Below are 17,554 nucleotides of genomic sequence, written 5' to 3' on the forward strand. Positions count from 1 at the left end.
GAAGTGACTGAAAAATTTTAGTCTTTTCTGTCTTGTCAGGATGTGCCTTCCTAAAATGATCAATTAGTCTAGAAGGTTTCATCGCCTCATTTAAATCCACCCTTTTCCATGGTAAGCACAGGCATAGGCTTGTTTCTAGATGTGTCTCTATAAATCCGTACCTAAGAAAATCCACATTATAATGTCTACATTTCTTCTTTGATGAGTCATTTCCTTTCCTGCCATTCTGTTTATACACTGAAGGTTTTAATATTGAAATTTGTAAAAATAAAATACAGGGTTCGTCCGGAAAATAAGTGTACTGATTTTTTCCCGCCACTCCAGGCGCGCCCAGCACCGCTCTGACGGGCTGCGATTGGAGGGGGGTATGTTGGCAAGCGACGCTGAAAAAGGCAGTCGGCTCTGAGCTGTGGTGTAGTGAGGAGCTCTGTTAACGCGAACCTCCACGCTCGACCCACGTCACGGAACGCGATGCCGAAGTTTTTGGAGCAGCGTTATTCCATCAAATTTGCGGTAAAGCTTGGGAAATCGTCTACCGAAACTGTCGGTATGATTAACCAGGCTTACAGAGAGTCAGCCATGTCCAGAAACATGATCTTTCGGTGGCACAAGATGTTCGTGGAGGGCAGAGTAGAGGTCGACGACGAACCACGGCCTGGACGCCCATCAACGACACTCACCGACGAAAATGTGCGAAAAGATGTACTGAACTCTGGTCGTCTTCGTGTTCGGATGATAACAGAGCAGTGTAATGTGCCAAAAACAATAGTGCACGAGATTATTAGGGAGCAATTACAGATGCGAAAAATTTGTGCAAAGTTGGTGCCGAAAGTGCTCAGTGATGATCAAAGACTCAATCGTTTGGAAATCGCGACACAACTTGCGGATCACTGCAAAAATGATCCACATTTTTTAGAGAACGTTGTTTCGGGTGACGAGACGTGGATCTTTGAGTACGACCCGGAGTCGAATAGACAAAGTGCGGAGTGGCACACCCCATCATCACCCCGTCAAAAGAAAGCTCGCATGAGCAAATCTCGGATCAAGGCGATGCTCATTGTCTTTTTTGACAAAAGGGGAGTCGTCCACTACGAATTTGTACGTGAACGACAAACTGTAAATGCTGCATTTTACGTCCAAGTGCTCGACAGGCTTCGAAAACGAGTCGCCCGCGTCCGGCCAGCGATCAAAAACATCTGGCGGTTGCATCACGACAATGCGCCGTCTCACACCGCGCTTGTCGTGTCGGACTTCTTGGCCAAGCAGGACGTGGCAACGCTGCCGCACCCGCCCTACAGCCCGGACTTGGCACCACCGGACTTCTTTCTGTTCCCGAAGATAAAGAGGAGTTTGAAAGGAACGCGATACGGGACTTTGGACGCCGTCAAAGAGGCCGTGACGACGTGTCTTCGAGAGGTTCCCGATGATGCCTTCGCACGAGCGTTCCAGGAATGGGAACGCCGCTGGAACAAGTGTATCGACTCACAAGGGTCCTATTTTGAGGAATATTAGCTTAAGATATGTAAAAGTGTAATAAATTTTTTTTCCTGAGCTCAGTACACTTATTTTCCGGACGAACCCTGTAGATGTTAATTTAATAGAATACACGCATGAGTTAATGATAAGATGTGGGTGCAATCTTAAAGTGGTTGCTTTTGAAATAAAATTGCTGATAACATATGAAAAACATCGAAATAAAATATTTATGTGATTGCGGTATAATTTCAAACATATAGTATGTAATCAAGGCTGAATATATGTATTTGTTCTGCATGCCTTGCATAAAACAGGATTTATGTTATTTTGCTCTTAAACGGTAGTAGTTTCACTTCGGTAAACTGAAATTATTAATAGAGGTTATTTATTTTATATAAATATTGTACGTTCCATGTACAATATTTATATAAAATAAATACGCATGTAGCGTGTGGGGTCCGAGTGAAAAAGGTCTCATTCGGGGAATTTAGAAGGTTCAACGCCGGGCAGCCCGTTTTGTAAAAAATTCTTACGATAAAACCCAAAGCGTCACCGAAATGCTCATGGATTTGGGGTGGGAATCATTAGAAGATAGACGATTCAATGCAAGATTGAAATTATTAAATAAATTCAGATCCGCATGTTTCAGCACCGAGGTCTCGCAAATTATTCGTACTCCTACATACATTGGTCGTTTGGATCATGCATATAAAATTCGGGAAATACGAGATGCCAGAACTAGCCGACTCAAGAACTCCTTCTTCCCACGGACAATACGGGATAGCAACTGCAGGGTTATAGATAGCAAAAATTCCACTTGCCACCCTCAGCGTCTAAAAAATAATTAGTTCTACTTAAATGCATACTCTTCCACTAACCTTATGTGTTTTGCTATAATAACCCATTATTTCCGAATGACCTCATTCGTGTTCTGTTCATCTGTTTTTAAGTTTTCCTTTCAATCCCTCGTCCCTCTCCGCGGGGGGACATTCCTGCTACCTGCAACGCTGGGTCGCATTCCCTGCCTTTTACCGACTCTTTGGGGGGTAGAGTGTTTTGTGGTGCATTTTCATGTGGTAGTGATGTTTCACATTCTTGCTTGTTGTGTCCTGGCTTCCGTGTTGTAGGATGGCTTTCGTGCTGCATCCTGGGGTGCATTTTTAGTTGTTTTGCGGTATATGTGTTTGCATGAGTGTTGGATGAAGGGATTTTTGCATGAGTGTGTGCGCTGCTGTGGGTGTAATTTTCTGTGTTGTTTGTTTGCATGTGGTATTTTTCATTTTTACGGTTGGTGACCTAACACCCCCCGCCACACACCCTTGCGGCGGCTTGTGGGGTATTATGTAGATGTAGATGTACAAATGGTATACGCTTATCACGCACCCGTGAATTCGAAAACGGTGCGTAGGGGGGTTGAGACAGAGGTCTGCACATGCATCTTTGCCATCTTCCCTAGAAGAACCGAACACTCGGCTGCAAAGTAAGGTCCTCTCGAATTCGATTTATAATACTGGTCTTATCAGATGAGGATGACATAATATTTCTTTGGCTCCTATTCTGTCATTATGAATCATATTAATCCATGACACTCCCTTAATAGTATTAATAAGAAAGGCATATAAAGGGACTGTTGCGATGAAATTGTCTTTGATTCAATTTTTGGATGTTTGTGTGTGCGTAGGTTCAACTAAAGTTAATTCGATAGCAAGGTCACCTTTTCATTTGATGATATATTATTAAGAGGAATTTTGTTTACCACTCAATTTACTTATGAAGGCGAAATATTTCCAAAGTTTTATTTTTATTCAAAGAATTATCGTGAATATTACCCATTGTTTGAAAAAAGCTATTCTTCATGGAATTCACAATGTCAGCAAAACCGTGACTTAGATCAGTGAATCGGGAATTTATTTAATCGATACCTAGCCGGCAAAGAGAAATTTTAATCGTATGTGTAAGAAATATGAGAGAAAAGGTCCTCTTTTTGAACTATTTATTACTATCCATACTAAAAGGAAAGACTTGAACTTTTCCACAGATTTTATTATATGGTACAACGCGTTTCACCGGCTTGTGGCACCATCAGGTACGTACCTATGGAAAAAAATCTGTGGAAAAGTAAAAGTCTTTCCTTTTAGTATGGATATTAAATACTTCCACGAAGTGAAGCCTAAAACAATAGAATTTATTTATTACTATTTCAAGAAACACAAACAAAATATACTGGTCGTTTTGTTTTGGAGCATACTTCGCCATCATAAAATAATACAAAAAATTATGTAATACAGGTACAATACCTGTATTACTACTATAACAAGAATTATATCATTTAATTAATGAAAAATAACTTACAATACAGCCTTGATAATATCGTTGGCACCGAATGGTTTGGAAAATGATTATCTAGGTAAATATTTTATATAAAGCCACCGAATCTAATTATCAGATGATTTGATTTCTCTTTGGACTCGCATACTTACTTTCTGAACCTTATCGCCGAAGGACTCAGTGTCGTGAAGCTGAGCCAATGATAGACAAAATGAGATTAAACCTCTTCAAAATTTTTCCTTGTTCGAGAAAAGCTTGGAAAAATTTTTCAACTGTTCATACATTAAAATGTAAGGAACCAAATGGTTTACTCGTAAATTGCTCCCAGATGCGGTAAAAAAATGTAAAATTTAAAAACGAAGATTTATAACGGAGACAAATTGAAAGTTACCGAGTCTTCGCAAATACCACATTGTTAGGACCCTCCGGCGCCCCCTGACGCTTCCTAGCATCTTTTTGTCCCCATACACTAGAGCACCACCCCAGGGGGGTGGCCGCGCCCACTTTAGGAGCCACTGCTATAGAGCGTTTTCCCCACGGTAGCTAACTTTTTTCTTCCTGTGTCTGACTTTTTAAACTTAATACCGCATTTTCTCTATTATATGGGAAGGTCACAGGTGTTCAACCAACTCTGAAATTTCTAAAATTGGTTTTTTGTACTTAAAATTCCAACGTCCAAATACGTGTATGATAGCCTTAAAGTACGCGCTGCTCAGTATACTTATTCCCTTCTCCCTAACTCCTAAAAACGACGAGGGTATTAAAAGAAAATGGATAAGATAATCAACTTCTATACAATATAACTACTGAAAAGCGCGGGGATATAATCTTTCTTTCTAATGCTAGTATTATGTTTTGGAACGACCAACGTAAAATGCATTACAACTTGAATGAATCAAAGAATTAGCTTAAATTTGCTGTTCAAATTTCTATCTCCAATTATAAAATGTAAGCTACGTGTATACCTCAATGAATTGTCGAAAATTAAAATATACTAATACCGAAATATCGGAGATTACTTTAATTAGACGAAAAACAGTTTGCTGAAATAACACAGCGTTCTCAAAACTCTTATTTAAGATCTTTTTAATGATTAGAAATTTTGTTCAGATAAGTTAATTGTGTGTTAATTAGATAGAATTTCAGGTAAAGTATGCTGAAACTTTCCGCCGCCCTCTCAGTGATTTAATTTTCTTTGCTTTTCTGCATAGGATTCTGAGTTTGAGAGAATGTTTTATTTATAAAATGGTTATTAATGTTCTCTTCAAACTAGATCTACGTAAACGTTTAATTATCATGTTAGTTCGAACAAAACTCTTTAGCCAGTATAGTACTTGTAACTAGAATAATTTTAATATCTTCCAAATAGAATATGCATTTCGTTCAACCTAGTTTAATTTTGTGTTAGGTCTCCAATTATTTCATAAGCTTTTTATTTATGGTATTTCCAAAACCATAAAAAATATCTTAGCGCATGGTAAGTTTGCTTTCAATATATATATATATATATATATATATATATATATATATAATTACCGATATTAAAATAATATGATGAAGCATCTGCTATAATTTTATTTCTTCGTTCTCAAATATGATTTACGTGAAAAATACTAAAAATGTTTTGCGTCAATCAAAAATAAAACGTGAAAACTTTTATTAATTAAATGATGGATCTTAATATTTCTTTACTTACCCCGACTAAACTGGTTGAAGTTTTTAATGACGCGGTTGGCGTTCTGTCTTGCAAGGAAAAACCATTCCGAAGAATTTGTGAGGTATTTGTATTCCACTGCAAGATCTTTCACCAAAATTGGTCCTTCTGGTAGCCTAAAACAAAAATGGAAGCATTGCATTAAACATGTGCACTTGTAAATAAACAGTAAAAACCAATATTTGCATGGCAAATAATTAAGCCATAATTTATATGAATGAACTCATAAATATATTATTCCTTACTTAAAAGATTATATAATTTTTTTACCTGAAGACCGATTATATTTCATTGCGTTCATTTCCAAATTGAAGGTACATAACTTAATTTCATTGCAGTAGTTGAAACATATAATAAGGTTAAAAGAGAACTTTTATGGAAAATGCCTGCCCTAATCCACACTAATTATTGCAAAATTACCATTGGCTTTCCGCAGTAGAAATCTATTTAAATGTTAAATTATGATGATGTTGGAATTCGGTAGGCAGATTAAAAACAGTAAGTTTTTCATGCCTTATTTAATACCTCAGATGTTGTTGAATTTCTCAGGTAACACAAAACGTTCCTGAAAGTGTAAGTAGTATCTTAGTTGAGTTTGATAAATATTTTAAAAACGAAATTAAATGGCCGTGCATTGCATTAAAAATTGAACATTACGGATAATTTTTGCCATTTATTCCACAATTCTACGTCTTTGATGGAAACGTGCAATGGTTTTAATGATTGGAGGTCATGGCAATTCAACTGTTTTTATGTTCTTATTACTTTTATAATCAAAATCATGATAATCAAACTAGTTTATATTTTAATATTTGATTTCATTAGTTTAAGGCTCCTCAAAGATTCTAAAAATACAACATTTATCCTACAGATGTTCAAAACATCTTACTTACAAAGACTTAACGGAGTAGGAATTATACCTGTAGCCTGTGCTAAAGCGGCCATAACGATACTTAAAATGTAAAACGGAAAATAGTATGCTTTATGAATGATTTTATTCGTGGAGTTACTATATTCTTACCCAACGTTTGTTAAAAATAGCGAGTAATAAGATTCATTCTCACTTTAAGGAACTGTTTTTATTAACCATTTTGACATATTTTAATTTGTGACCCAGGTGATATTTTTTGCATTGGGAGCATTGCGGGAACTGGATTTAATTGCATTAAATACTTGCTTTAATATATAATGTATAATATACTCGTATAATTGCATTAAAATCTTCATTTAATGAGTATTATAGAATATACATGCACAGGTATATTATATTCAAGGTATTTGGAATCTAGTACTAGAAGGATATCAGTATAAGTTTCTATAAATGAACGTTCAGTTCCTACAGGTTTATTTATGAGTCGGTAGAGAATAGTCAATTTATCTAAGCACTTATTCCATGAAAGGGAATATAAATATTAACGACCAAACCTCTTTAAATGATAAACCTTATGAACGAAAATCCTCTGCTTAGTACAATGCCAGTTAAAATAATTTTTCATGAAACCTTGTGGACATAATTCGTTTTTATATTGTCATATGTTGTATCGTCAACGGTTGTACGAATCTGTGTTAGTGACTTTTAATGAAAAGTTCCAAAATTTGGCATAGAATATTTATTTATTCATTATTAAAACTCACATGCACAGATAGACAATGTCAGGTCGCAATTTATTTTCATCTCGGTGAGCAATCGCTAAAAATCAGTTCACCTTTACGCACTGTTGCATTAAAGCACTTAGTAATAATTTGTCATGACGCCCAGTATCGCTATCCTAGTCTGCGGGATTTAATTTGATATCTGCTTACTACGATAGTAGTGACGTAATTGTACGCTGGTAGTTTTGAGAGAATCTTGAGGTGATTCTACCTGTGATATTCTGCTCAAATTGTGTTTTTCATTATACATAGCGTTTAATATGGAGATTTTGCTTTTATTGAAATGACTCGAAACATGAAACTTATTTAACATGCAGAGTGTTCATTACCTCTGCGATTCTTAATCGCAAACAATAGCATCGCAATAGTAATTAGTATGTAAATTGGCAAATAGTTTTTACCTCTGCTAGACAATCGAGTGCAATTGCTACACCTGCTCAGGTTCTCTCGCAGCGCCCTTTAATTATCAATTTTGAATTCCTTTCAGCTCTCCTCTTTTATGCAGATACTTGAAAATGTGTTAGGTTGGCGACACTACCTGCATAAAATATTAAGGACTCCCTTCTCCCTCGGATGAAACTTGCCTTTGTTCTTTAGCCTGGATCAATAATTTAAGCGTCTTGCTCATTTTTTTTAATAACCTTATATTGCTTGCTTATGTAGGCTAGTTTGAGTCATTCGCTAGGAAATGCCTTATTGAGTGATGGTTGTTTTTAGTTTTTAACAATTACTGAAGTTAAAATATCCTAGTGTTCGCATTTTTTCACATCATAATATGTTCATTCATATCCCTTAAGGAAAAAATGAAAACGTTGTTGAGTTGGTAACCCGATCACGAAAAAATACGTGAGATTCCTCGTGATAGTAATACGTTAAATTGGAAAAGGTGTCGTGAGTTAGTATAAATTTTAAATGTTGTTGTCTCAATTCTATCTAAAAACTATATGCATTACATACTTTTTCAATTCCGCCTATAAAATAATTTATCAGTAACATTACGGTTCATAATTAATAGTATGATTTAATTCAACGTACCCCGGAATTAATTTCAATCGACTGAAACTATACATCCCCATTGATAAACATTGTTTTTTTAGAGTGTTTCATGAAGGGCACACATTTCACATCCATTTCCCACTCAGAAAGTATCGCCTCTCTCCATTAGTACCTCTCCCAATGCCCTAAGCCACAAACACCGAGCCATTAACTTCTCCTTGGCATATCTGATTTCATCTATATTTCCTTCGCCTTTAACGATAAATTCTACTTGTAGATCAAATTGTGTGCCATGGGTAGCGGGTAAAACCCTTTCTGTACAAACCTCTTTTTTGATCTCGCATAGAAAGAATTCCTGTTAAAACAACCCCTGAAAGTTCTATTATGGCTCAGATATATTTATGATATTTTCCTTCTTTGGCCATATGGTACTCAATCTCTGAAAACTTGTATTTCCGATTTTAATAATTCACCCTCTTTTCCTTCGCCTATACTGTTTCCTTCTCCCAAACCACTTTCCCAGACGTAAACATATCATTAATATACAAATATTCCACACCACTACACATATGAAACTGACCAACAAACAACTATAATTGTACTAGAACAGTTGCCACTTGTATCTCACCAAACGCTCCATTCCTAATTCATTTCCATACGAGGACACAAATTCTGCAAGCATCCCGACTCCCTGGATAAATTCATCTCAAACCTACACCATTCCCTCCGTCATTGAGGTTATCCTGAATGCCTCCTGAACAAAAGAATCCAAAGACATGCTTACACTCCCTTACTTTTCAGCAGTAAAACACCCAATTTCAATTTTTATTACCCACCTTCCTGGTATAGGGTTCCTGAGATCCATCCTTAAAGACTTCTACCCTATCCTCTACAGCCACAACTCCACCGCCAACCTTTTTCCCAAATGGACCTCCGTTACTTTCAAACGCTCTGCTAACTGATTAGATCTCCTAAAATCAATCAATCCGCTAATTAAATTCCCGCTCCATCCCAAAGCCACACCCATGCTATGAAATTAACCAAGATGCAAAGCACGTCCTATTGTCAAAACCCGAATCCCATCCCTCTCCAAGCCGCTTTGTAATTTTCTTCTACCATTTTCCTACTCTTTGCGCACATCCAGTAATGTACTCGTGGTTAACCTTCAGATGTGCCAACTATGCCCCGCATTCTACATTGGAGAGTGTACTTCACCCCTAAATATTAGGATCAATAACTATCGTGCGTCATGCAAGAATTCTTTCCTGATTTGAATGCTTCCTGCCCCAAAGCACGCATCCGAGCATAATACTCCCTTTAATAAATGCTATAGTGTCTCTATTCCACCATCCCTCCTACCCTCCGACCTTCCACTCAAGCTCAAAACAACATAATAGGGATATATCTGGCTCCTGGATTCCTGGAATGAGCCAGGGTTCAATATCAGACACTAATTATCCCTTCTTTTCCCAGAGGAAGGTGGTTTGTGCACCAAAAATTAGGAATACTTGTAAGTTTCAGTTGCATGTGTTTCTTTTTTGTTTTTGTTCGCTGGCGCTATCTCTCATCTCCGTTTTGATTATATATATATATATATATATATATATATATATATATATATATATATATATATATAGTATATATATATATATATATATATATATATATATATATATAGTGTATATATATATATATATATATATATATATACGATTGTACGGAAAAACTCACACGAGCGGCACAATAATGGGCTGACACAATATAACACAAATAGAAAAGAATAGACACATTTAAAAGAACACTCACACGGTAAATTGTTCGAACTTTCGGCCCTCTCAGAGGCCTTCTTCAAGAGAGACTCTTGAAGAGAGAGAGAGAGAGTCTCTCTTGAAGAAGGCCTCTGAGAGGGCCGAAAGTTCGAACAATTTACCGTGTGAGTGTTCTTTTAAATGTGTCTATTCTTTTCTATTTGTGTTATATTGTGTCAGCCCATTATATATATATATATATACGTTTGCAGCCACCTTCATTATTGTAGTGAAAAACGTGACGCCGCGTCATTCTGAGACTGGGACAAAACAGAGAAATTTACTTTAAGGAGGCAAGATAGACGACGCATGAAATTGAAACGCATAGTGGTTTATTTATATGGTTCTTAAAGAAATTGTAATATTTAAAATAATATATCCTTTAATAGATGCTACAGATGAAAGTACTGCGTGAGTATGAAAAAAAATATTCAAGATGTAGTTTATTCAGGAGTTTAAAGCAGGCGAAATGAATGTCATCATGTCATTCATGCAGAGTTGGCAACCTATGAGATCCTTTTAATAAACTGATATTAATCCCATCAGACTTTTCCAAATAACAGCTGATAAGAAAAATGGCGTTGCAAGAGGAGATAATACTGAGATACATGTAGTCAAATTCCACCAGTATGCAAGTTAAAAGACACCAGTTTACTTGTATGAATCTCGGAAAAATTAAAGACTGAAGTTGAAACGTGGAGTCAAAACTCTACTACTAAATTTGAAGGATAGTCTGATCTGCAACTATAGGAACGCCATGGTGAGAAACGGGTGTTGTGGAAAGGAAACTTTGACGATACAATAGGGAGAGAGCAGTCTTTCCCTCCCGTATCTTTAATGTTTCCTTTCCGCATCACCATTTTCTCAGGGCAGGAGCGAGGGAGGAGTTTGGATAAGAGTGGAGGGTCCCCCGAGACATGAGGATGAGGAAGTGGTGAAGTAGTTGAGAGAGGAAAAGGGCGGACGGAGAGGAAGGCGAAGGAAGTGAGGGAAGGGATTTAGTAAGGGGATTAACCCGCGGCAGATTTTATGGGAGAATGTTTGTAAGTAGGAGATTTAAGTTTGACTGAAAAGAAGGCTATTGTTTAGAGGCAATGAAGTGCTCTGTTAACAAAGGGAAGCGAGGAAAGGCTGTGAGGAATGGGGTGTGATTTTAATGGGGAAGGAGATACGCTGGGTGCATGTACAGATGGGTTTTTGCGCTCGTAATACGAAAATGATGAAGCAGACAGAGGGATGATGGGCGGAAGTGAGGTTGTGGAGGAGAGAAGGGCGCGTGGCGTGCTTGGGGAGTGTTGAGTGCCTCATTTGGGAAGAGCCACGATATACAGTGAAAACGACGCCATGGGGTGCTCCGGCCAGTCACTTTCAGTTGTTCCAATTGTAGCGTTTCAGTCCCATTTACAAGTAATTAAGCATATCATGCTAAGCGCTCCACACTCCTAGGTTTACAGGAAAGCACATGGCCCTCCATTCACTTGGTTTTTGAGACAGCTTGGAACGAGCCGGTGACTTTTCAGTGACGCAATACATGAAGCAGTGCACCGTCTTCAGCAAAAATGAGACGAGAAACGCGCCATTATAAAACTATCTCGCGGCTTGGATCAGGCAAACGAGTTATCCTACGTAAATATTAGGGTGTAATGAAAAAATTTCAAATCATGGCTAGCAAAATATTTTAGTTAACGCCAATCAGATAAATTACTGAATTTACCTATTTTATGTTATGTTCATTTAGTTAATAATAATATTTTTCTTGTTAAGACAGAGATAATTTTTCCTTCAAAATTTAAATTTACTAGGATCTCAGGTTTTCCCGGTGTATGGTATTCAAGAAGTTCTCTCGGGTTTCCCACCGGGTCAGGTTGCAGTACACCGACCCGGTGGGAAACCCGAGAGAACTTCTTGAATTAAATTTACTATATTATTTTCTTATCTTGCATTTAAATGAAATCCATTGCCTCCTAAATGTCTCCTTTTAACAAATAAAACTAGCTGCTTGGCAATGTGAGCATATGAAGTCAAACCTATGTTTAAAAAAGGGAACATGAGAACGTTTTAAACCTGCATAGTTATGAGTCAGTGTTTTATCCACATTACGAATAGATAGTGATGACCTGAGTTTGTAGGGTATATCAATTCAGAGGAGAGTTTCGGAATTCCACGAATTGAAGCCTAAGAAATAATATAGAAGTCGCCTGAGACCTTACCTGAAAGAGTCATGAAAGTTTTCATGGCTATGTAGCGTGGGAATGCAGTGAAACATAAATTAATTCTCCTTCCTCAATCTACAGGAAGAACAAACACACCTCTGGAAGTTCTGTGAAAGTAATGTATTCCATATTAAAGCCGATTAACCTCCGACTTCAGAAGAATGGAGTAAAAATAATTTTTATGGAACTTTTCTTTTATTTTCTGTTGATAATTCGGCATTCACTTGCTGAACACAAGTTTGACTCAGAGAAACGCATTTATAAGCCTCTAAAAAAACCCTTGTACATTAGGTTATTGAAACAATAACTTAATATACCAGTATTGATTATAGTTTAAAATGCTACTCAGGTATCTGATCTAAAGTACGTTACGTAAAAAAATGAAATATTTTTAATAGCTTTAAGATGACCGTTGTGAGAACAGTTATATTTTCTGGGAAACACTAAGTAATGATAATTCTAAGAACGATAAGCTAGTTTCGTCATATGACGCTGAAAAAATTTTATTTATACAATGAGGAGCTTTTTTACTGAGATGGTAGAAAACATGTCCGGTGTTTCTTTTAAATGTAGAGAAAAGACGTTCACTGAGAATTTTGGCCATAATATTTTCTCCCAAAACATCAGGAAGAAGCAGATGCAATAGGAAGGTTCACGTAAGTTATTATCTTTTGGTAAAATGCCATTAGATGTAATGTAGTATACCAGAACCTAAATGACCTTCATAGTGACTTCAAATTAACCAATCATGGCCGGCGAGAAGCGGACCAAACTTTGCCTATTTACAACTCTTGACGTCGGAACGTTAACATATGCAACTCACCATCTCTTTCGTTTCTCACCGCACCACCTTTACCGCTGATGAAATTACATGAATTATTACGGTTATTGCTCAAGATAATTACCTAGACCTAATGGGCCACCATAAAACTGCATTCATTGAGACTTACGTACTATAAGATGCTTAAAAAGAAATGGGAGAAATACGTGGCTGCGTTGCTAACGCCACTGTTGTAACTTATGGGCTACATTTAGTAACCCTAATATAAATGCATCGAAGAGATTCCTCGTGAAATTTCCTCTTTTTTGCTCTCTTCGTGGTTCTTTTGATGAGTTACGGGAGAAATGCTCCATTCAGTTTTCCTGATCTGGTGCGCAGCCACCACAAATGTGGTGGTGAAATAATATCAATGAAATAAATACTCTCTACGCCCGTATAAATTTCTTTAATAGAAAACATTGTCAATGCCGCCTGCGGAGGAATAAGTGCAAATTATAATTTATGATGAATATGTACCTTCAGTAGCCAAATTATTGTAAAATCTATCTCTAAGATACATTAATAGCTGGCAATTGCGCCAGGAGAAATTGATTTTCTAAAATATATTTATTACAGTTAAAATACATGACAAATAGATCAGTATATATGTTATTCAATGTATACATATTTACTCGTAATCTTTAACTTCCTTTGCAAATAGAATTTTTCTTGCCGATAAGATAACTAATTAACTTTTGGGCTGCTGCAAATGCCTTGTTAAGAATGTTTATTAACGATTTCATCAGGGAAAATGTATCTTGAAAGATAATGGGATAGAGTTTCACTCTTGTGATGTGGAATCAATCATGTTGAGGAATTGTTTTGACAATAATATTTAAATACATTATATTTTACCTGTGTGTAATGATTAATGGCAGACAATGCCACGAAATGAAAATTGAGCTTTTTTATGATAACACGATTAGGGCATCCAAAGGCTAGTTGGTAGCTGAACGATACTCAGGAAATAACATATTTTTCATTCAAATTCTAAAAGTTACATCCAGAAGCGTTGACTACGTTTGAGCTGGGTCATCTCAGATTAGGATTATAATCATCTTCAAATGCCTAAGGCATGATTCAAATTTTAAATAAGTTGCTAAAATATTACGAAGTCGGTGAGTCATTCTTATAGAATCATTTCTAAGAGTAATTAGCAATTGGAATAGTTTCTTCAAGTTGCTTCAAACTAATAATTAAACGGTGAAATATATTTCATTTCAAAATAAACTAATTCAATACTTTTAGAAGATACATTTATATGGAAATATACATATTAGAAGTAAACGAGAAACTGTAAAAATATAGCAATTGAAATAATATTTTCGTGAATTTTGTCACGTAAGCTATCATGTCAATGTATACTTATCATTCCGACAAACCAAATTTTTCTTAAGTCAGGACTCGAGGTGTCACTACCACCAAAAATGAATTTTTATGGCTTATGATTCAAATATCTGCTGTTTAAATGTCAAAGAAATAGGCATTCAAATTTAATGGGATAGTTCGCAGCTGCTTCTCCCTGCACGTTGCCAAGCTCTGGTAGAATGGACATTTCATGGGAAATAGCAATTACCTATTCCGAATAACTCTCAGTAATTATATGATTCCAAAGAGAATACACCTTGTGTATTTTGGCAATTGAAACTATCATTTTTTTAATGTACCGCTAGCAAATAACAAATCATGTGAAAGTTAAATCTGGCCACATTTTGACCTTCAATTAAATGTAAAAAATTATCATGGCCAGCATATTACTTTCTCCGTTCGTGAAGCATTAATATAACTCATATTAAATAAAATTAAAACAATTAATTCCAATTAATGTGAACACACATTTAGCATACAGGGATAATTCTTTGAGGCAAAATGTTGTAATGCTATCAAAATGAAAATAAAAAGTTATTAATAAATCGAAAACTATATCAATTCATTCATGTATGCATTATGAGTTAATTCTAGACAATTTGAAAGTAATAAATGATATGAAACATTTTATCTAATACTGGAATGGGACTCCTGTGAATACGTCGGCATATTTTCTCTCTTTTAGTAGTTGCGACAATGAAAAAAAATATCTTAGAAATAACGACCTCAGATCTTCACAAGAAATGGCTAATGATATCGGCGGATGAGTGTGTTCATGTATGTGCACGGGATTAGAACTGTGGTAGAAAGGAAAATACTTATGAACTGTTGATCAATCCGTGCAACGTGGAATGAAATTTTAAATTTTGTTGTAAGATTATAGGAATTGATTAATTAATATCACTGATTAAAGTAGAGCTGATGAAATTGGATCTGTTTAAATGTAATTTACTATAAAGGTAGCTGTAGCGGAGGTACTCATAAGTGCTCACACAATTGTGAGAAATAATACAGCGAAGAAAATAATTCTCTTTGACCCAGATTCTAATCCGGGATTATTTGGTGACGCTGTGTCTGACACTTAGTCGCAGCATCTTGTTTCTTCAAGGCCCTTGAAAATTCACTGCATTTTGTAACACTTCCTGAGGAAGAAATAAAAAATGAGAAAAAACAGCCCCACTTTTAATTTTGTGACGCACTTCTTTTTGAAATGTTTGCTTGCTGTGCGTTTTTACCTCATCTTTTTCACAATATAGACAGAAGACTAATGCGCTGAAATACTGCTTATTGAAATTATTGTAGTTTAATTGGCCTAATCGTTCGGCTGGAAATGGAGGGAACAATGTTTAAATGCTCCTCAAGATGAATATTTTTGCCTGAGTTAATATTTTTGTCATATTGGTACACACTACTGAATTATTATTAATGGCGCATTTTGAATTATTGAATGAAGATTTTTTTATCGAGCTGTTTTTCAAGCATGCTTTCCTATTCCTGAAATTTTTTTGCGAGACATTAATTATATATATTAGAATCTTCACCCTACACCTTTAGCTTTAAATTGACTGAATTTTCTAACATTATTTTAACTTATTTCATTTTTCATTGAGCTCTTTTTCTGTAAAATTTTTAACTCTTGTACCAATGTAAAAAATTTAGTAAATTCACTGCATATATTGAAGTTATTTGCAAGAAAGCAAATCATTACCATTAGCCACGTTAAGTATTAAACCTGGCTATTATGTATCATGACTTTTTCTTTTTAATTTTTTCATATGTGAAAAAGTAAGCGATTACATCAATATTGGTTTTTGTGGATGAAATTATCTGTAGCTTTAGCTAGGGATAGTAACATCACCCCTCGTGCGAGAGAAGAGGCAGCTGCATTCAGTACTTTCTCAAAAACCCTTTGATGTTCCATGTGCAAATACTTTTGCAAATGCTCGAGACCATTCTTTGTCAAGAAGAGAGCTGTTGATTATTTTTTGGATCAAAAATGTATTTTATTATTCTGTGTAGTATCTTTCCTTTAACAGTATAGGAACTTTCTACGTTAACCTATTTTGTAAGTGCCATTGATGTTGAATACTTTTGACTAAATATATTTAGATATTGACTCAGTGAAGATGAATAATTCTCTTAAAAATGAAAAAGCATTTTTATTCGCGTTATTTGAGACTCTGGTTAACTGTTTTTTATATGAGTCATTTTGATCTCTGTGAATTTATTTTCATTTTTCTCAATTTACAGCTCAATTATCCCCTCGGTTGCTCTGTTATTTTTGTCCTCAGTCATATCAGTGTGCAACTCGTTAATAACCTTAGAAGATAGATATTCTTCCACTTTTATTTTTACTCAAAGTCTTAATCATTTCAGAGTATTTAATTCCTTCTTACCCATTCTCATTGGCTCGGAAGGACATAATGTCTCATACGCTATCTTTTGGTCTTTTTGTAGGGTTTTACTCTGCCGTATATGCTTGCGTACGTCACTTTTATTTCTCAATTTGATCAATCCATTAAAATTCCGCTTTTCTGTCAAGTGTCATGAAACACTTGCAGCTCTAAATATTTATTAAAATTATATTCATTTTTAAGTAGATAAATATTATCCATTCTGTCAAAGTGCTTGATATGGGTTTTTATTTGGGTTTATTTTTCTATATAGGTACATTAGAGCATGAATTATCCATAGTCATACTGATAATATGGTAATAATACGTCCTAAGTGCATGATTAATGGGAATGAAATATATATATATATATATATATATATATATATATATATATATATATATATATATATATATATATATATATATATATATATATATATATATATATATATATATATATATAATGATCATTGTCAAGGGGCGTAATAATGGATAATGCGTATTTTTTATCGACATACTACCTTGATCAAAAATTTCCCGGAATTTATTCAGAAAATTAAAAATACAAGTTTATTCATCTAAATCTATATTGTCCCCTTCAAAGTAATCCCCATCGACTGCAACACACTTATGCCAGCGCTTGATGCAATCCTCGAAACATTTTTTATATTCGGTTTTCGGTATGTCCATCAGTGCTTCCTGCGATTTTTCCATTACTTCCTCTCGGCTGCTAAAACGCGTTCCCCGTAATGGTTTTTTAATTCGATTGAACAGAAAGAAGTC

The 17,554-nt window shown here is 35.5% G+C and overlaps 1 protein-coding gene across 1 annotated transcript in view; it reads right to left on the reverse strand.

The window, feature by feature from the left end:
- The window catches only part of LOC139689989 (uncharacterized), a 335,109-nt gene that overhangs the window by 223,317 nt on the left and 94,238 nt on the right, over nt 1-17,554 (reverse strand). Inside the window, exon 3 of the mRNA XM_071587153.1 lies at nt 5,501-5,634. Coding sequence (XP_071443254.1) covers nt 5,501-5,634 — 134 coding nt within the window. The remainder of the gene's footprint in view (nt 1-5,500; nt 5,635-17,554) is intronic.

The sequence above is a fragment of the Hetaerina americana genome, unplaced genomic scaffold, assembly GCF_022747635.1.
Source record: "Hetaerina americana unplaced genomic scaffold, ioHetAmer1.1.p SCAF_3, whole genome shotgun sequence".
Lineage (NCBI taxonomy): Eukaryota > Metazoa > Arthropoda > Insecta > Odonata > Calopterygidae > Hetaerina > Hetaerina americana.